Here is a 21,629-nt window from a genome sequence, read left to right on the forward strand (position 1 = left end):
GGGAGCTGTGGTCCTCTGTGTTCACACCACCAACTTACCGTGCATCAGAGAAGGGAGATGTGGTCCTCCGTGTTCACACCACCAAGCTCCTCCCCCTCTCCAGGTCACTTTTACTCCCTTCCTCTGATGTTTTTAATACTTAAACTGATGAAGTCTGCCTTGGGTGTGGAGGTCACTACGGTTTGGATAGGAAGCATCCAAAGGCTCATGTGCTAAAGACTTGGCCCTGCAGCCCTGTTGAGAGGCTGTGGGCTCAAAACAGCACTTGCTCCATTGGTGTGTTAACCCACTGATGAGTTCGCAGTGGGCCTATTAAGAGCGGGGACCTGGGTGAAGGATGCAGGTCACTAAAATGTGTCGTTGAAGTGTGTATGTTGTCCCAATGCCCTGCCCACCTCCCCCACTTCTCTCTCTTTACTTCCCAGCTGCCAGGGGGTGAGCAGCTCTCTTCCCCGCATTCCCCTGCTCTGATGCCTGACCACAAGCCCAGAACCAACACAGTCAAAGAAACATACACTGAAGCCTGAAACAATGAAAGCAAAACAAACCTTTCCTACTTAAGATGCTTTGTCTCAGGCTCTTGGTCACAGTGACAAATACTGACTATAGTTCCTACAACCCAGTGGTCCTCAGCTCGTTTCTATGGAAACATGTTGGCCCAGTGCATAGCTGTTTGCACTGGCTTGTCATCAAGTGGAGATGGAGAACACAGGAGAGGTAACAACAGGTTCTGTCTGTGGCTCTACACAGATTTGATGGGAAGAAAGAATCTTGATGAAGGTTTGTCTAGATCAGGTAGGCCTGTGAGCACGTCTGTGGAGGACTATCTTGAAGTGGGCAGCACCATTCCCTGAGCTAGGGTCCTCAATGGTCTAAGAGCTGAGCACTGGGACACCCAGGTGTGGCAACAGGAGCCCAGAATATTCTATTATACAGGATTTCTAAATTTAAAAATTACCCAAGTCACAATAAGCTGATACAGAAGTATTAAGAAAGGCTTTCCTAGCCTTAAGTTTGAGAACAGAATCAAGCCCCCAATCCCAAGTCGAATATATTCCACTTTAAATCTTACTCATGGAAAAGCCCAGGAGAGACCTTTTCTTTCCAACTCTGCCAAGGATAAAAACACAGCCCTGCCTCAGACCTGCAGGTGAGATACTTCTAGCAGGAACATAGCCCCTAGCGGTGGGAATTTGGACTAAGGAAGCACCAGAGACTTTTACTGTCTTCTGCTAGGAATAGGGCTCAGGAGGAGAGCAATTACCTAGCATGTACAAGGTTCTAGATCTGAACCCCAGCATCACAGAAAGGAAAGTTAACTTGGTTTCTTGGGGTTGGGGGGGTTGTTACAGTTGTTATTTTGCTTTGTTTTGTTTTGAGGGTTTTTAAGACAGGGTTTCTCTGCGTAGCCCTGGCTGTCCTAAAACTTACTATGTAGAACAGGCTAGCCTCAAACTCAGGGCCCCGCCTGTCTCTGTCTCCTAAGTGCTGGAATAAAGGTGTGCACCACCATGCCTGGCTAGAAAGTTAACTTGTAATCCTACCATTCAGGAGGCAGAGGCAAAAGAATAGGAAATTCAATGTCATCCTCGGCTATACAGCATGTTTGGGGCCAGCCTAGGCTACATGAGACCGTGTCTCCAATTTAAAAGAAAAAAATTAAAGGAGAGGGAAAGAAAGGAAGAGAAGAAGGAACCGAGGGAGGGAGGGAGGGAGGGAGGGAGGGAGGGAGGGAGGGAGGGAGGGAGGGAGGGAGGGAGGGAAAAAAGAAATGAAGAGAAGGATGGACTCAGACATGACCTGCTGGGGCTTCTGTGTCCAGCCACCCTTCCTGGGATTCCAGGGCTGTACCCCAATCATTCTCTCAGGCAGCTAAAACGGCCTCCGAGAAGAGGGCAGAGAGCGGCCTGTCTGCCACACAGCTCTGCATGGCCCTGACAGAGTCTCACTGAAGTCTCAGCAGCAGGCAGCTGCTACCCAGAGAGGATGAGTGATACTGCCCTGGAGCACTGCGGGGCTGTGCAGGGAGCCCTGGAGCACTGTGGGAGCCCTGGAGCACTACGGAGCTGTGCAGGAAGCCCGGGGCACTGTGGGGCTGTGCGGGAAGCCCAGGGCACATAAGCACCAACAGATGTACCCAAGACACCATGGGGGGGGGTCCTAAAACTACACACACTGCGCCCCCAGAAAAATGCCATGTTCTTTTCAACCCTCAAACAAATCTTTCTGAGATTCAGAAATTTCTCCAAAATCTGTGCACAGTGGAGGACCCACGGGGCCTGCTTCAGGCTGGTGCAGCGGTGCAGGGCCTGGATATCCCAAGACAGTGAGGGGCACTGACTGCAGCCTCAAGGGAGTGAGCATAGACACGGGGAGGAGAGAGACCGTCTCTGCTCCTGAATAGCCGGCAGCAGGTCCAGGAGAGGGTCAGCCCACACCTATGACCAGGAGATGACCAGGTCTGGTTGCTTTCCATTCTGGACTAGAAATCAACAGGGTCCTGTCTGTCCACAGCTCCACTATGTGATAGGGATGGACCACAGCAGCTACAGGACAACACTGACCTCAGTTCTGTAAGATACTGTTGCTTCCAAGACCTGAGGTCAAGTGTAAGCAGCTCATGAGCCATAAAAATGGGGGTGGGGTAGGGACTGGGAGGGATATGGGGAGACATGGAGATGGGAACCGGGTGGATATTTTCATATTTCATTGCAAACATGTATGAAATTCTCAAAAACAAACAATATATTTTTAAAAGTGAAGTCATGAGCCAGGGAGCTGGCAACAGAAGCAGAGTAGTGCCCACACCCTGCCCACTGCCTCACCTGACAATGGGCAGCTTGGTAAAGGGCACTGGAGGCAGTGTGAGGCCATCCGGAAGGGTGATGGGCTCCATCGTCCCAGGACACTTGGCTGTATAGTTCTCCAGGCTTTGAGTCACATCTTTCTTCTCTGAGGAGAAAACAAAACAGAATCTGGGTTCAGTAGATAAAGTAGAAATGGGCCGCTTTTGTTCAGCTTGATCGGGAGCAGTTCGGGCCAGTAAGGGAGGCATCCACCAGAAATAAAAGAGCGGTGAGATGCACCAGCGGCTGCCACCCTGAAGGTCCTGTGCATACGAAGGGAACTGAGCTACGACCCTCCAGGATGTGACTAGCACCAGGGAAATAGCCTGACCAAGGGCCATAAAGCCAGCAGGCAGAGCCAAAGTTCCTAGCATTTTTGAACAGTGTTTCTCAGCAGTTACTAAGCACCCAGCACCACACAGGGACCAGTCTCCACAGAGCCTACACTGCAGTTTGTTCATCCAACAGACACGGAAACAGACGGCCACAAAACAAAGTCTCTGATGCTGCTAGTGAGCTTCACACGGTAAACCTGCTTGCTGCAACCACTGCTACACAGACACGTGCACACACACATGTGCGCACACACACATCGCTTGTCACTGGGGAAGGAAAAGAGGACACAACACAGGTGGTGGTGACGATGGTTGGATATTAGCCACAAAAGGCTCTACAACAGAACGCAGATAGTCCCCTCCCAATACTGCATATAAAAAGTCTAGCAAGGGGAGAAAGCAGCTTGTCAGAGGCCCTGTGTTTGACCCATGGTGTCCTTACTAGGGTGTTTAAAAGACTTAAGAGAAGGGGGAAGGGGGATAGGGGACAAGGGAGTTTATGCACTTGGAGAAACACAAGACAACAGACAGAGATTGGACCACTCGGGCTGGGAACCATGAGTCCTAAAAGTCCAGTCAAGAACTCCCCTATTGCTAGAAGCCCATCTACATGGTCTCTGTAGGAAGCAGACATAAAAAGGATCATTTTTGAATTTGTCCCCAAAGTGAAAAATGTCTCTAGGACTAGAGAGATGGTGCAGTGTTTGAGAGCACTTGCTGATCTTCCAGAAGACCCAAGCTTAGTTCCCAGCAGCCGTGGCAGGTGCTCACGGCCACCTCTAACTCCAGCTCCAGAAGATACAATGCCCTCTTTTGGACTCCACTGATGCCCACATACATGTGACACACACAGAAATAGAAGCTTTAAAAAGTAAAAACTTCCTAAATGATCAAATAACCCACAATTTAGTCTTCCTAAGGACTCAAGGAACCAAGCAGATCACTTCATTTGCTCCATGTTGGGAACAAAGCCTGGCTTAGGAGTCTCAGTACCAGCCAGTCCTGTGCCACTCTTGGCAAAGGCTACTTGAGTGGAGAAGGAAGAGTCTTACTCTGATGCCCAAGATGTCCCAGCACATGATAGCACACAGGTGAACTGTCAACAGCCATTCGACTGGTGAACTAAGATGTGTCTGTCACTCACTGAGCCTTTCTATCAGTGTCCCTGATACTTGCTTCAGATCAGCATTTTCCTGAGGGTAGGAGGCTTTCTATGGGGGACCCCAATATCCATGGGTGCCCCTGGCTACAGCAGAGCAGAGTTGTCTTTCAGGGCCTGGTGATATCATGCACATATGTTTCCCTTTTTAGTCACCACTGTGCTGAGTCTCTGAGAACTCACGTGTGGGAGACCATCCAAAATGCAATGATGTCAGAAACTGGGGTCTTTAGGGAGGCATCAGGTCTTAAGGATCTGGGGAAGGGACTTGGCTCTCTAAAGTCCCAAAGGCAAACCAACAGGTGAGGCCTGGCCATAGGTATCCCATGAGACCACATGGAGGGGAGAGCTCAAAATCCTGGTGGCTCTTGCATCTCCCACACGAGCCAAGCTTCAGGAAATCATGATGAATCCTAACTCTCTCACAGCCCATAATGCCTTAATTTATCTCACTCAAAAATCAATATTTCATTTTGTTTTGATCAAGAGTTTCAACAATGATGCCAGTCAAATGAGGAGCCCCTAATGCCCTCAAGAACTGTTTTCCACCCTAGAATTTAAAGAATTCATACAAACAAAAGAACATTTTTAATAGAAACTCGTTATCACCTAATTATAGCATTCCTTATGAGAGGAGAAAATGTGATTGCCAAACTCTTGATGGGAAACTGTTCACGGGCCTCTGGGCATTGCTGTAGTTGATGCTGGCATGAAGACCAGCGCACCATGATTTCACAGCTCATTCTAGTTCTTTCTAAGTAATAACCTGAGACAGCCATGTCTGCATTAGGTCAGCTATGGAATCTAAACAACGGGAGGAAGAAAGACGTACATCTTTTCCTCAATTCTGAGAGGGGGGACAAAAAAACCTAAGGAAAAACAAACAGTACGGTCACGGCTGACACACCCTGAAATCCCACATTTGAGTCAAGTTCAGAAGAACATGGCTGGTGCTTCAACACCGTGACATGGTTATAGAGAAAAGCAAACCCCACTGCATGGCCGACGGGCCTCCAGTTGGCTCGGCACTACAGAAAATAATGTGGCGCCTCTTAAAACCACAGTCACATCTACATGAGACCCTCGCCTCTGCAGACAACCCTCGGGGATGAAAGCAACACCTCTCCAGGACACTCGCCCCATGGTGCCAATGTTCAGGATACACAAACAACCTAAAGAATTAGCTACAGAGGATGCGGTGTGTAGAAAAGTACCCTGAGGACAGTTTGGGGAGGTGCCACAAGGACCAGAAGTTAGTTCCTAGCACCCATGAAAGGTGGTTCACGCTGCCTGTAACTCCAAGTCCAGAGAATACAATGCCCTTTCTGGCAAGTACATGAGTACTGTACACAAATGACATACAGTCATGTAGATGCACATGTAAATAAAAATAAATCTTAAAAAAAAACACAAATGGCAGAGTACACCTGTACACCTGTAATCCTGCACTCAAGAGATGGAGGTGGAAAGATCCCTGGGGTTTAGCAGTCAACTGGGCAGGCAGCTCCAGACTTAGTGAGACCTCCCAACCCCAAAATAAATAAGGTAGAAAAACAACATCAACCTCTAGCCTCTGCATCTGAGCACACACACACACATACATACATACACACACACACACACACACACACATACACACACACACACACACAAACGCATCCATACATACATTACCTACATCAAATAAGTAAGCAAATAAATGAATAATAAAGTCACACTGGGATATTATTTGGCTTTAAAAGGGGCATCCTGCCATTTGCCAAAATATGGATGGACCTGGACACTGTGCCGAGTGAAGTTAGACAGAAGCACAAAGAAGATGCTACATAATCGGAGGAGAAAGAATGACTCAGAGGTTCTGTCTTGGAGGAGGGCAGAGTGAAGGTCAAAGGATGCAAAGGCAAGCATAATAAAGAGCCTGGAGAGCCCATGAGGAGTGAATTAAAATGCTGTATTAGGGATTTTCATTAGGCATGTTTTAACTGTTCTGTCTCAAGAAAAGTCAGTACATAAACTGGCAGACAGATGCATCTTCTTGAGTATTGTAACCACTTTACTGCCTATGGCATCCCTTAGAACCTGTTGTAAGCCTCAGATATATACGATAAAAAAGGGGGGGAAGTTTCATAACTCCTCTGAAGTTGGCAGCTTTAACATCCCTTTGTTAAAATAATTAAAATCAATAAGAGCATAGAAGAGGCAGATGAGGCAGCAAACCTATTGAGTAAATTGACATCTATGGACCACTGGAGCCATCACTAGAGAATCCGGATGCTTCTCAGCACTCTGGGCAATTCTCTGAGACATACCAGACATCCTGCCATAAACAAGTTTCAGTAAATTTTAAAAGACTAAAATCATACAGAGTATATTCTCTAACCACAACAATATTAAAATAGGAATCCATAAAAGCAGAATTTAAAGTCCCTAAGTGCCCAAAGTCAACTAGAATTCCTGTATATACCCACAAGATACACACACATTCCAGAATGCACACACATACATGCTTGTCACACAGACTCCCATGGGCATTCAGACACACTCACAAGGCACACCCCCATAGATGCAAACACGCACACACACACACTCCCATGGGCACATACAGTGACATTCTTAAAATCATCTTAACTGGATGGAAATAGAAACACACTGTGGTGACTTGGTTGAGAATGGCCCCATAGGCTCATATATTTGACTGCTTGGTCCCCAATTAGTGGAACTGTTTAGGAAGGATTAGGAGACATGTCCTTCTTAGAATAGATGTGGCCTTGTTGGAAGAGGTGTGTTTACTAGGGGTAGGCTTTTAGGTTTCAAAGCCCATGCCTTGCCCAATGTCTGTCTGTCTCTCCCTGCTACCTTTGGGTCAGGATGTAAAGTCCTCAGCTACTTCTCCAGCACCACGCCTGTCTGTTTCCCACCATGATGACCCTCTATAGCTGTAAGCTAGCCACCAAGAATTACCTTGGTCATGGTGTTTCTTCATGGCACTAGAGCAATGACCAAGACACACACCATGTCAAATTCAAGGTGCCCAGAAGTGCCTTAGAAGGAACTGCATAATCAAAATACACACTGGATAAAGAAGGCATCTCCAACAAATGATATTGGAAAATTGGATATTTACGTGAACAAGAATGAAATTCAGTCGTCATCTCTCCTCTTGCACACAAATCAACTCAAATATATCAAAGATATCAATGTTAGACATGAAACTTTGAAACCTCTGGATGAGTGGATAGGGAGTACCCTTCAGGACACAGGCTCAGGTAAGGGTTTTCTGAATAGATCTCTGGCCACAAAGGAAACAGGACCAACAATACTCAAGTGGGACTTGGGAAATTAAGAGGCTGTGCAGTGAAAGCAACTCCATCGACTGAAGAGGCAGCCTAGGAAATGGGAAAAGTTCTGCCAGCTGGACACCAACAGAGGATTCGTGCCTAGAATATACAGGACACTAAAAGCTAAACCAGAAAATAAACCACCCAATTAAACAGTGGCCTGTGGAACTGGGCAGGACTCAGAAGAAGAAATACGAATGGCTAAAAAATATTTTTAAAGTATTCACCAACCTTAGCCATCAGGGAAAGGCAAAGTAAAGCTTTTGTAAGACTTTATCTTCCTACAGTCAGAATGGCTAGGGCTAAGGAAACAAGACAGCAAATGACGGGGAGGATGCAGGGACCAAAGAACCCTGTGTGCTTTTGGTGGAAGTGCCAAGTGCTACAGTTGCTATGGTATGGCAATTTCTCAAAAAAAAAGAAAAAAAAAATATATATATATATATATAAATTTCTAAGATGGATATTTTCACCAAGAGAAAAATAACAAGGTGCAGAACACTCATTCCTGTAAATGATATTTGTGAAATAAAACGTGAGATTGTGTCAGCAAAAAAAAAAAAAAGTAGAAATCAATCGAGCATGCACAGTACCTATTACACAATGGAATTTCATTCACTTATAAAGAAGAATGAAATTGTGAAACCTGCAAGTAAGCAGATAGAGCTAGGAGACAGTGTACCGAGCAAGGTAACCCAGACCCAGATAAACCAAGGTCATATGTTCCCACTCAGCTGTGGCTCTTAGTGTTAAACCTGTAGAAGCCAGGAAAGGCAGATCTCAGAGAGTGGTGCAGATGAAGATGATATGAAGGCAAAGAGGAATAAGGAGGAACACTTATTCTACACTTGGGAAGCTTAAAAATGTACTGTTTTAAAAGTTCCATTCATAGACAGACAGACAGACAGATAATTTAAAGAGTATAACTAAAGTTAAAGTACATAGGGGAACATGGTCCTTTCAAAAGACATAGTCTGCCAAACAAAAAGGTCAGTGCTTGGTATGCCCCAGGGACCCCCAAAACAAAACCATCTATACCATTGTTCTTGGTTAACCACGAGAATTTGGTATTAAGACCTGACTGCTAAAGACAGCACACACTCTGGTCACAGGACATGAAGAAATCAAGTCCATGCTGACCAGGAAGTTTCCTTCCTACTGGCCAGCTTTCAGAGTACTAGATGGTGCTATTTAGGCTGCTGGGGAGCAAAGTCATCAATAGTCTTGCCCACTGTGAACCTGTGAGCTACAATGATGACCCAGTGGCAAGAGAGTCGCATGGGTGCAATAGTGGCAAAAACGCTATGGGGGTAACCTACCACTTTTTGTAAATCAAAGGCCAGCTCCACAGGAGGAAACATGTCTGCTGCAGTAAATCTGGCCAAGATCCCACAGCTGGAGCAATCACAGGCCCCAGAGTTAATCTACTACCATCATTCTGCTGAGTGAACAGGATATCAAACTGTCCCCTAAATCTGTATCTCTATACTATGAAGATCAATACAGCACTCAGTCCTCATCTTAGTCACTGCTTTATTGCTGTAAAGAGACACCATGACCAAGGCAACTCTTAGGAAAGAAAGCATTCATTGGAAGCCTGCTAATAGTTTCAAAAGCATTCATTGGAAGCCTGCTTTATAGTTCATTATCATCATGACGAGAAACATGGCAGCCTGCAGGACGTCACTGGAGCAGTAGGTAAGAACTATATCCTGATCCATAGACAGCAGGACAATGGGCCGGACATGGCTTTTGAAACCTCAAAGCCCATCACCAGCGACACACTACTCCAGCAGTGTTGCATCTACTCCAGCAAGGCCACACCTACTACTACTAATTCTCAAATAGTGCTACTCTCTGAAGACTAAGTATACAAATATGTAAGCCTGTGGGGCCATTCTTATTCAAACCATCACAGTACTCATCAGAGAGGTTTCTGTATAGAGTAGATAGCAATTCATGCAGAAACTCACAACTGGTTAAAGCACAGAGAATAAGTGTCAGTAGAGTGTTCGGCCACAAATGGGACACACACACTCCAAAGCTTAAAAGCCATCACAGAAGGGAGCAGAAGGATTGCGAGGGTCAGAGGCCAGGGAGGACCAGCATGAAACAAGGGCTTCTGACAGGCCCACTTCACTGGTGAACTCAAAGCAGCTGTTTTGCTTGCACAGTTCCAAGCCAGTCATGTTCTGTCCTGGAGCAGGGAGGCCTTATGAATCCCTACCCCTGAGAAGCTGTTGTCACTGATGGCTTCAGGGGAACCGACAGTCTGTTTTCTTCAAGGGTTTGGCTCTTGGTAGGTAGAACACACTTCCAGAGGATGACCCCACACCCAGGTGTATGTGGGCAGCACATATTGGACTCTATTAGTAATTTTTTTTAAAAAAAAAAAGGACAGGAAGTAAGCGAGTTGGGGAGTTAGAATGAATCTGGGAGGAGTTAGGAAGAGGAATGGAGAGAAACAGGCGAATATAACCAAAATCAGTATAAATTCTTAGAGAGGTAATTAAATATTATATTTTAAAATGATTCTTAGGAAAAAAAGAGTACAAAGTCAATTATTTAACCATATGCTATAAAATCCAGGAAATAAATAAAATTATACTCAAACTAAATACAGAGAAAATAACCGATGAAGTGGAAGACAAGGAAATCAGCATTGAAGTCAGTTTCTGTGCCAGTGAGATGCTTGCCACAAAGATTGATGGACGGCATGGGCTAGAGCCCTGGAGTCAACAAGTTGAGAAGAAAAAACTGGTTCCACAAAGTTGTCTCTGATCTTTGATATATGCACGCCCTGGTATGAAGGCATGTGCATATGTGCACAGTTAACTAATTAACTCATGTAAAAAATTTGGTTTGTAAAACCATTAATAAACCTTTAGAAGAGAACCTCAAATCAGCTCCCTAAGAATAAGAAGAGACAGGGACAAACACATACACACATACACACACACACACAAAAAAAAAAACCATACATGATCTCAACACATAGTTCAGTTTGTCCCTAAATTCACAATCCTCCTGCCTCAGCCTCTAAGGAAGTGCACCACCCCTGACTTAAACAACGTACATGGGCGAGAAAAATGAACTCAGCTTTGCTTCCCTCTGCAGTAGGACAGGCCACCTTTAAGGAAGAAAAAGTTACCTGTCACCATGAAAAAGATTAATAATACGACAGCCAGGGAGGCATCTAAATCCTGTCGAGAAAACGAGAAAACAAGCCTCTTACTAACAGAATGCTGATGGGATCAGATAAACGTGTTCGTGCCACGAGAACCGCTTCCCACGGACATTTCTCTACATCTGCTCTTCACTTATCTACAAGGCGATAGACTGGAGGCCCCAATAAGCAATCATTCAAGCTATCAAGAGATTCAATATTCCTCTATGTTCCTTTTAAGTATACAAACACATTCTACCAAAGCAAAAGGCAATTATGTTAAGCTGCCAGCTTATTACATAATTATCCATTTACACTGCTACCTAGGAAAACTTAAGCTCTCCAGAGGTTTTCATATTGCACCAGAAAGGAGGAAACACCCAACAAAGACTCAGTAAACAACTGGAATCTGCAAATCTGCCATGCAGTACTGGTCAGGTAAAACAGTGGTATTACAACAAAATGTAAACCGACCCAAATATGTACAGTAACAATTATTAAAGGTTTTTAATAACACAAAAATATCTGCTGTGTCATGTTTAAATCAGGTGCGATGTTGAGTGACCTCCCACATGCTCCTGTATTTGAACACTTGGTCCCCAGATGGTGTCTGGGGAAGTTGTGGAAATTCTAGGACATGAAGTCTCACTGGAGGAAGCAGAGTTCATAGCCTTGCCACACTTCCGGTTTCCTCTACTCCCTGTGTGCAGCTGAGATGTGATCTCTCGGTCTCCTGCTCCTGTCACTCATGCCAGGCACTGTACTGAACACCATGCACACATCTCCAGCTGTCTCTGGACCTCTGTGTCTCTTAGAGCAAGGCTAAAGAAGACCAGAGCTATTCCTGGTCTATGGAGGAAGAAAATGAAGTGTGAGAAGATTCCCCCAGTTCCATGTGCCTTCTACCTCCCTGTCACAACCTCTTGTCTCTAAACATGCACAGTCCTCTCCCTTCCTTCCAACTACCCCATACATTGCTCACACTCACTTACCCAACACTGAGAGCCGTGCAAGGACGAGCCCACTTTCCACACTCCACAGGTGCTTGGGCTCTTCGAGAACAGCACACCATCCTGCCCCCTTTGTCTCATTACATGCCTCATGGAGTCTCAATACAGTTCGAGACACACTATGAGGAAAAGCGATGTTAAATTAACTTGGTTCCATAAGCACTGGTCACTTTTTGGGTACAAACACTGACAAGTGAGATAAGATGAAAGGTAAGTGCGCTCCCTGTCCCCAGGAGCCCCTAACCTGGTGAGGAAGTCAGAGGCGATGTAGCAAAATGAGGAGAACGAACGAAAACAAGGAGGTAGACAGGAAGACGTGACTGACTTCTTCATAACAGAGGAACTGGGAGCAAGGACAAGGGCTGAGCCCACTAACAGGAGCAGTGTACAAACCACACACCGTGCTTTGAGAATGAGAGAGTGCCCGGATACATACAGTGCCTGAGGGATGGCTGGAGCCCAACAAATTAGGCTAAAATGGCGGTACAAGTGACTCATGAACATCTCTGAGATGGCAGTCAACAGGTGAGGGGCTGTTGCCGCAGACTCCAGCTGCGTGCTCAGCTCACGTGCCAAGGGGATGGCTCCAGCTTCGCTATGACCGTTGACTAGAAGGAGCAGCTCCAGGAGACAGGATTGTGATGTTAGGAGGCCACTGCCCTGACTCGAGTAGCATGGCTGAATGGCTGACCCTGCGCTGTGACTTCAAAGCAAGGAAGAATTACCCCAAAGGACAGAAACTAAAATGGCAGAACAACCACAGTGAGCCAACAGAAGACACAGAACAGGACAACAAGGCGACTCCAAGAAGTTTAAGATTCTAAGAACAAAAACCTGATTGCATCCTTGACGAAAGCCAGAAATACAGGAAGGAAAGGTAGGCCCTGGGAGAAGACAGCCCTCAGCTGGAAGCTGATACTCGGAGGTCACAAACCAACATCCAACCCAGGAAAAAAAACATGAGCGAATTGTTTGTTTTAGATCACAAAGTATGTTTTGAGCAGACCAAGAGCTCCAGTCTTAAACCCCCACCATAAATCTTCAAAGATGTTTTTAATTTATGCCTCCATGACCTTTTCTGTAATTGCCATTTTAATAGGCTTTTTTCCATAACAAACCATTGTCTTCGGCGTATAACTAATTTTGTGATGTTTTGTGAACCAAAACTTCTCTTACAGATGCTTGGTTTTCTTTCCCAAGGTGACACAGGTGAGCTAAAAATGATACCGCTGAGTCACACTCTGGAAGGCACTCGGCATCTGAAGGCCGTTTTGAGTTTAAGACTAGGAGACCACAAGCTGCAACAGATTGTCCAGCGGACACTTCTCAACTGCCAAAGCTACCTGGCCTCTGGCTGCACCATTCTGCTCTGCTGCAGCTCAGCAGAGAGTGGAGGAGGAGCTGGGACCTCTAGAGACACTAAGCAAAGTCACCTCTCCTTTCAAGTCCCACCCTCCCCAGGCCCACGAAGCCTAGTAAAATGAGGCTAAGGTCTGGCTCATCAAGATCAAGGCCCTATCGCAGCACAACCTGGTCAGGCCAAGTACCCGTCTACTGACGAATGGCAAATTTTTAATGCATTTTCTCTGGGCTGCGCAGCATGAGCTGGCGGTGAAATGAAGGAGCAGTGGAATAAATTAAATCTGACATTTTCCATCTCACCCAATTCTTGTCTTTCAAACCAACCACCCCCACGTCTGAGTTGACAGATAATCTCTTTACAGGGACACACCAGAGGTATCAGGCACCCGCTGACACAGGCTTTAGTGAGCTCAGCTCTGTCACTGGCTAGCAATGAGGACCCCCCCCCAATTCACTGAGTGCAGGGGGTCTGCTTGAGACAATGGGGGCAACACAGAAGGGTACTGGACCCCACACCCAGTAGGGTAGAATGGCTAAGCTATAATCCCAGATCCTTCAGGCCCTACCCAAGAGGTTTAGGGCACATCAGCCGATCTCTCTCTGCCTCAGTCTCCCCTCTCAGTAGCTGCTGCCCTCAATTATGAGGGCTGATGTGACCTGTGAGCACTGGGGGTGCACGCAGAGCCCAGCACACAGAGTGTGAGCGCTCAACAATTACCATCGCCGGCAGTGTCCAGCCACTGAAGCGCTGGCAAGGCAAAGGCGGGTCACCTTCTCTCTACTACGTTTGCAGAAAGATACAGGGGTTATCAAAAGAGAAACACTAAGCAAGGGAGGAAATTAACTAACTAGTGCCAGGGCCATGACACACAAACAAGGTACTCAGGGCAGGTGCACCCAGCATACTAAGACAGCTCTTGACCTGAGAAGCAGACAGGCAGACAGGGAAAGTATAGTGTGGGGGCCATGTTCTTACACACCTCCCCACATCTGTGCCCACATACTAGCCACAGACACAGGCATGGGGTTCACAAATCCACCTGCTGGGCTGCTTGGAGTCAGGGCAGGGCTGCACATTCGGGTGCATGAGTACTGACAGGTAGTGGTACTCATGCTATGGACTTTGTCAGCAGAATGCACAGCATCAGAACAGAGGCAGTCGGCTCACCATGAAGCCCTGCAGCACAGAGCAAGGAACCACTGCTCAAATCATTGTGTCACCTCAGAGGTGGCAGAGCAGGTCTCTGCTGCCACCTCAGAGGTCCACCCTGCTCCTAGGTTCACCTGCAACCTTATGGCTTCCAGAAGGTCAGTGCCCAAGCAACACGCACTGTCTCACCTCTGGCCTGTGGTGGTGCTGTCATGAAACCAAAGGGGACACAACCACAGCCGCTCAATGCTGTCAACGCCACAGGCTCGGTCCTCGCTGCCAATTTCCAGAATACAGCGCCGAGTGAGAAACCCTACCTCGCGATTTCAGTTTGGATTCAGTCAGCAACTTCTCTCTTACTCTGCGCTGATACAGAGCCCACATTCTGAGCACTTAGATCACACTTAGCAGTAAATAAGGGCTGAGGTAAATGCTTCTGAAAGAAAATGAGTCAGAGGTCTGGGGAGATGGCTCGGCTGGTAAAGTGTTTGTCACACAAGTGTAAGGACGGGGCCCAATCTCCAGCATCCACCTAAAAAGTAAGGACTGGTGTGTGCCCTTGTCAGCCCAGTGCTGGGAAGGCAGGGACAGCAGATGCCTGAGGGGCTGACAAGTAAATCGAGACTAATTGATGGGGCTGGAGAGACGGCTCAGTAGCTAAGAACAAGTTCTGCTCTTCGGGAGGACCCAGGCTTCACTGACAGCACCCATATTAGGTAGCTCACAAGCACTGAAACTCCAGCTCCAGGAGATCCAAAGCCACCTCTGGCCTCTGCAGGCACTGTGCTTGCACACATACACAACCCCACACGGAGACACGGGACGTATAATTAAAAATAAATCTTTTTTAAAAAAGACAGTTGGCAAGCCCCACGATCTCCATGAGAGACCAAGTCGGATAGCTCCTGAGGAGTGACACCCAAGGGTCACCTCAGACTTCCACGAGCAGACAGGAGTCATATACACACAGGTCGGGTCATGTGCGTAGGAACACACATACACACACACTAAAAAAAAAAAGAGAGAGAGAGAGAGAAAGAGAAAATCAGTCAGTTAAAGGTTTATAGATGAGAGTCAGGAGAGCTAAAAATAAAGGCTCCCCATCTGTTCCCACCTGTGAAAATCCTGCAGACACCAGCTCTGTGGTGACACCCTTAGCTGGTGACACCCCTAGCTGGATGGGTCTTAGAGCTGGAGAACCATGTGCCACTGTGGGGACGACCGAAACCTGTCGTGGGGGCACAGCACACGGCCACGGTGTTTTCAGAGCGCTGACGGCAGCCGGTCTGCATTGCGGCTGCTGACCCCCAGCTGACCTGACACCGACTCTTTCGTTCCACAGTCTGAAGTCAGGCTCAGTAGAGCAGAGACGCAATAGGCAGAAGAGCCCGGATAAAAGCACCGGCCGACTGCAGAGCCCACAGCCCACACACCTGCCCAGGCAAATCAAGTTTCCCTGCCTGTCTGTGTTAGGTTTCCACTGCTGTGATAAAGACCATGACCCAAAGTAATTTGGGGAGGAAAGGTTTTATTTCACCTTACTGTCATCAAGAAGAGAAGTCAAGGCAAGAACCCAAGGAGGAGCATGGAGGTTGGAACTAACGCAGAGACTATGGCGGGCCGCTGCTTACTGACTGGCTTCCCATGGGTTGCTCAGTCCGCTTTCATCTGTCCGGGGGCGGCACTTCCCATGGTGGGCTGGGCCTCCCCACATCAATCACTGATCAAGACGATGCCCCTCAGAACTGCCTACAGACCAATCTGAGACATTTTCTCAACTAACATTCCTTCCTCCCAGTAGGGAAAAAAATAAAGCTAGCTAACCAGGACCCTAGCCCTCTCTCCATACTCAACATCTGGGTCACTCACTGACCCCATGAACAATGCGGACAGTCATCAAAGCACAGAGCTAGAAGATTCTGCAGTCTGAAAGCAGGATTGTTGCCACACCCTCCTGGAGGTCAGAAACAGATCGGATCAACGGTGCCCTGCTCCTGTTGTGCCAGACCTTTGCACACACGTCTCTAGACCTCACAGCTGAACAATGACAAGGCAGGTATTAACCCTCACGTTCTGATGAGGAAACCATCAGATGAGGAAACTGAGTGATGGTCTGGGGATTCTAGCCATCTGGAGTTCACACAGAGGTCAGGCATGGAGACCATCACTGATATACAATGAAGCCATTCCCACTACTACTTCTATATCACTGACTGTAACTGTTGGATGGGGTGACATTCTGACAGAAAGGGAGAAGCCTAGAAGGATGCTCTGGGCCAGAAGAGGCCAGGGGCCCTACCTGTACAATGGAGATATACGCAGAAGCTAGAGAGAGAAGGCGGTTGCTCCTGCTGGCTTGGGCCAGCCTGAGAATGAATACTCCAGAACACGTAGTACCTGGATGTAATTTCTGTAGCTACAGGAAATCCTACACACCAACTTCTCGTTAGTCTGAACAAGAGATTGCCTTAAACTAGATCTATGTCATGGGGAACTTGGGACGCCAGAGATCCGTGCCTGAGTGCTCTTAGGGTGGCTTGCTATGTTCTAGGCCTAGAACTGAAAGAGCCTGAGGCATGGAATTCAGGGGGTTGTAGCGCGGATGGTGGACCAGTATACAGAACCACGGGGCTGTGTTACAGGCTGCCGAGCACACACCTCGGCAGCCCCTTTCCCCCACTGAGACCTACCGCTCCTCTAGAAGCCACAGGAGGTCCTTTTGGTACCCTAGAATACTCTGTTTCGTTTCTTGACAAATTATTATTCCCCATCACTGGTAAATCCACTAAAACATTTGAGATTTTTGACAGCCTACTCGTTTTTCTTCACCTCATTTTGCACTCTGATTTCCCCGCTAAGAATATACTTTCTTAGAAAGTACCCATTATGTCGTACTACATGCATTTATCTCTTCAACACAGAGATCACAGGAAGTCCGTGACCCCCCCCCATTCTTTTCTGCAGAGGTGGAGGGTTTGTTCAAGGCCCTTCTGCCTGTTTCCGAGCAAACAAAGGGGAGCTTATCAGTTGCAATGGAAACAAATTATAGCCCTTGTTGCCTGCCACCAGGATTCTTCACAACTGAACAGTTCATATGCACTCTTCCTTTCTCCCCCGCCCAGGTGAAAATCAAAGTACAGCAAGTTAAAATTTTCAAAGACACACTACACATGGAGAAAGTGTGAGGGTGAGGAGCATGCTGGGAAAAAACAGGCCACCCTAACAGTCTAAAAGTCTTGCCTCTTGCGTCCGGCCTCAGTTCACACTGCAGGTTTGCGCAGGGCAAACACTCCTGGGGTAAGTTAGAACCGAACCAAAGCACAGCATCCATCCACACCCCTGCTTATAGGTTTCTAGAAACCACCAGCAAGAGGTTTATAGTTACCCTGGTCACATTATTCTACCCCAAACTCAGATACCAACGTGACATAAAAACAATACATTCCTGTTTCAAAACTACAAAATTCAAATAATAATAATAATCAAAATACCCAGAATCCTGAGAGATGATGAGAAAGAGACGTTGAGTTTACAAAGTTACTGAGTCCAGGCACATAGAAGAGGGAGACAGAGTTATTTCTGGGTCTGGTTCATCCCACCTGGTGGTGCTTAGCATGAAGTTCAAGGCAACAGTAACTGAGGGACTTCATGTGCGTCTCCTATTCAGTAAAAACAATCTGGCTGTGCCTCTATGTGTGCATTACTTAACAGAGCTCTTTATACAGAACTCACAAACCATGAGCAAACTCAATGGGTCATAGGTAAAGACTTCAACTTGTCCCCACAGGGGCAGGACCGTGGAAGAAGACAGACTTTCTCTGTAAGGGACCAGAGCACCAGTGGAGACTGTAGGCATTTTATATCTTAAATAGTAACAAAGGGGGAAGGATAGGGGCTGACTTTCAGAAATGGGAACGATTCAGACAAGGCCTTGGTTGGAATGACCCCTCTAGCACCTTCTGCTCACCAGAGCCCACACGTCAGGTCACTGTGCACTGAAGTGCAGGCAGGTCCAGCGCTGCCTGCTTCTCCGAGGTCTTAGTCTAGAGACATCAACTCCGCAGGACCAGAGCAAGGGTCACAGTGTAGAGCACTACCAGACAATTGGCTGTAACATCTACTTCAAGAGGAAGATGAGCATCGAAGAGGCTTCTTATGGAGTTGGTTAGCCATTTGGGCAAGAAACTGCTCTTGCCTGGACTGTTGTATACACTGGACACAGAGAACCTGCAGAGAGAGGACTGCTGAACTGCCTTTGAAATTTCCTGCATCATGGAAATGTCTCTGGATATTATGGGCCTGAAGGCTGAAGATGGGTGCCCCAACGATACAGAGGAACTTTGGGTGACTGTCCAGGCAGCGAGATGTCTCTGTCATTTCTAGAGTTTTGGAAGTTGCTTACTTCTTGTTTACTTAGGTAATATATCCTTCTGGAGTCTTTGATGGAGTTGAAGAATGGATAGTCATAGTTATAGTTTTCCATTATTATGATAAAGATATAGTTATAAATATTGTGACTGTAATTCTTGCTTGATAACTGTTTTGTTATATGTAATTTTACTATGTTAAAGTGAAAGCCTTTCTTTTTTGTTTAAACAGAAAAAGGGGAAATGATGGAGGAGGGTTATCTGTCTATTGTGTTATTTTCATTGGTCAATAAAGAGACTGCCTTGGCCCTTTGATAGGACAGAAAATTAGGTAGGCGGAGTAAACAGAATAGAATGCTAGGAAGAGGGCAATGGGGCAGACGCCATGGAGCCAGCCACCAGGTCAGACATGCTGAATCTTTTCCGGTAAGCCACACCTCGTGGTGCTATACAGATTATTAGAAATGGGTTAATCAAGATGTGAGAGTTAGCCAGTAACTAACTCTCTAGAGATAATGGGCCAGGCAGTATTTAAATGAATACAACTTATGTGTTATTATTTCTGGGGCTAAGCTAGCCGTGCGGGAGCTGGGCAGGATGAAAAGCAGGCCTGCCCGCAGCTCCATCACTACAATTGGCCTTAAAAGGTAAGTACCGTCCCTCAAAACTAAGTCTCTCTCGAACAATATCACAAAATCAGCTGGGGTCAGAGGGAAACAGAGAGTGGCCTGGCTTCCCAGAGTGAAGCAGAGGGAGGGGCATAGATGTGACCACCTCATCCTTGTGCTCAAACCCACCCCACGAGGCTCAGAAACCTGGAGTCTACACACAAAATCTCGTGCCGAGTGCCCCAGTCTGAGGACCTGGCACCTATGGAGGTGAAGGGATCCTGAGAGTGAGGCCTGATCAAAGGGACCCCAGCGAGTATGTTTGCTCCCTCTGTCATCCTGACAACCCCCAGGAGAGAAGGAATGGTCCTGGGTGAGGGAAAAGCTCAAAGGGTCACCCCATAAGGGCCAGGTTAACCTAGGAGAGATGAAGAAACCAAAACAGTCAGAGGTGCTATACACGCTGAAGCCCAGGCCTTCCCCACCCAGGTTCACAACACTGGATAGAGACAGAATTCACAAACGTTAGCCCAGCGTGCAGCCTGAGCCTGGAGTACTGTGGGTCCTGTACATCACTGCAGATGGTCAGAGAGGAACGAGGCAAGTCCCAAACCCTGGTCTCTCCATGCTATCCTGGTTCCCCAGCCCAAAATGACCCAAGATGATCTCCGGGCTCTTAACTCTAGCTTTTCTTCCAGTGTCAATCAGAGAGGCAGTCCACGCCCTCCGGGTTGAGACACCCCGGGCCAGTCCTCACTCTGCGCCCAGCACGGAGGCCTGCACGTCCTTCCTAGTTATCTCACACAAAGCCCACAGAGCCGGGACATCAGAGGTTCTGTGGGATCTGTGCTCTGCCCATGAACACACCAGAAGCACACAGCACCTGGGGTGACTGCACACCCCACAGGGGGCCCAGGGTCTCAGCACAAACAACCACAAAGCCACATGCAGTACAGCCCCTCAACTCAGGAGGAATGAAAGAAGAGCAAGAAAGGAGATGCTGGTGCCTCCTCCTGTCCCTCACTTGGAACCTGTGGACCCCAAAAGACTCTTGGCTGGTGCTGCACTCAGACTTCATATTCTCACCTCCTGGGCAGCCAGCATAAGCCTTCCCCAGCGACCCAAGCTTCACCGTGCGACTCCCAGACACCCACAGAGCACCAGAGGGCTCTGCGGTCCAGAGGGGAGGGTGATCACCACTTCCCTGTAACCACAGACTTGCCAAGGAGAGACCAGACTAAAAGCTGCCTGCGGTGCTAGAAAAAAGAATAAAGACATCAAATATGCAAGAGAGGAAGAAAATGCTTTTCCTCTGTGGGGATTTATCTCCTGCTTCCTGAGAACAAACCGGAGTCACACCAGAAATTAAAATCTTCGCCACTGTGTCCATGTATCTCAGCTGGAATACCACCTCCCAGGATGTTCTCTGCAGGGCCTGACTCGGCAGCCTGTTGTGTGACAGAGGGAAGGGACAGCTTTTCCAGCAATGGCAACTCGAGGCCCTGCTGGCTCCTGAGAATCAACTTCCTCCCAGGAGAACTAACCGGCTCACAGACCCCAGCAGTCTAGTTTGAACACAAAAGGCTTCACCAGGACCCACTACAGCCAGGCCAGTCTTTGTGGGGGCTCCCATCCTGGACCACATCAGTAGCTTTGACTTCTACACCAATGTTACAGAATGAGAAAGGCCTTTCTTTTCCTGGGTGGTTCAGACCTGAGTCCCAGCCCTCAGTCTTGCTGTCCCTGACCAACCTGACTCCTTTCATTTACCAGGCAGTATTTATGGGATTGGCTATCAGGGATGTGTCTATTCTTCCAAACTGCCTTTCTAGAAGAAAAGGAAGGATATTCCTTTCTAGAAGAAAAGGAAGAAAGGTAAGAGGGAGGACACAGTGCCCAAGAGTCCCCAATACCAAATACGTAATAGAGCAGCCGTGTCAGCTGGTGCAAGGCCAGGTCTGTCACTTCCATCAACAAACTTCAGTCAACAAACAAAACCCTGGCCAGGGTAAGTCAAGCGCAGTGAGCTCCATACTGTTGTTAATTCATACGTGTGGACTGGAAGCCTATTTCCCATGCTACTGTCAATTCATGTGTGTGGACTAGACGCTAACTCTCTTCCAGGAAAATCATTTCTCAGGGCTCCAGCACAAGTCTTAAACATAAGTCATGCTAAAAAAGACATATCCTAACATGGTCTGCGCAGATTTTCATGAAACTTCAGCTTTAGGCTCTAACACAAGAAGCCCTCGGGAGATGGCCTAACCCTTCCTAGCCCTTCAGAGCTG

The 21,629-nt window shown here is 47.3% G+C and overlaps 1 protein-coding gene across 3 annotated transcripts in view; it reads right to left on the bottom strand.

Annotated features, from left to right (window-relative positions):
• Positions 1-21,629, bottom strand: part of Trappc9 (trafficking protein particle complex subunit 9) — a 461,504-nt gene that overhangs the window by 369,287 nt on the left and 70,588 nt on the right. For all 3 annotated transcript variants that reach the window (XM_048457138.3, XM_048457137.3, XM_048457139.3), the window contains one exon: positions 2,826-2,952. In XM_048457138.3, the coding sequence (XP_048313095.3) occupies positions 2,826-2,952 (127 nt within the window). The remainder of the gene's footprint in view (positions 1-2,825; positions 2,953-21,629) is intronic.

The sequence above is a fragment of the Myodes glareolus genome, chromosome 19 (assembly GCF_982192425.1).
Source record: "Myodes glareolus chromosome 19, mMyoGla1.1, whole genome shotgun sequence".
NCBI classification, from domain to species: domain Eukaryota; kingdom Metazoa; phylum Chordata; class Mammalia; order Rodentia; family Cricetidae; genus Myodes; species Myodes glareolus.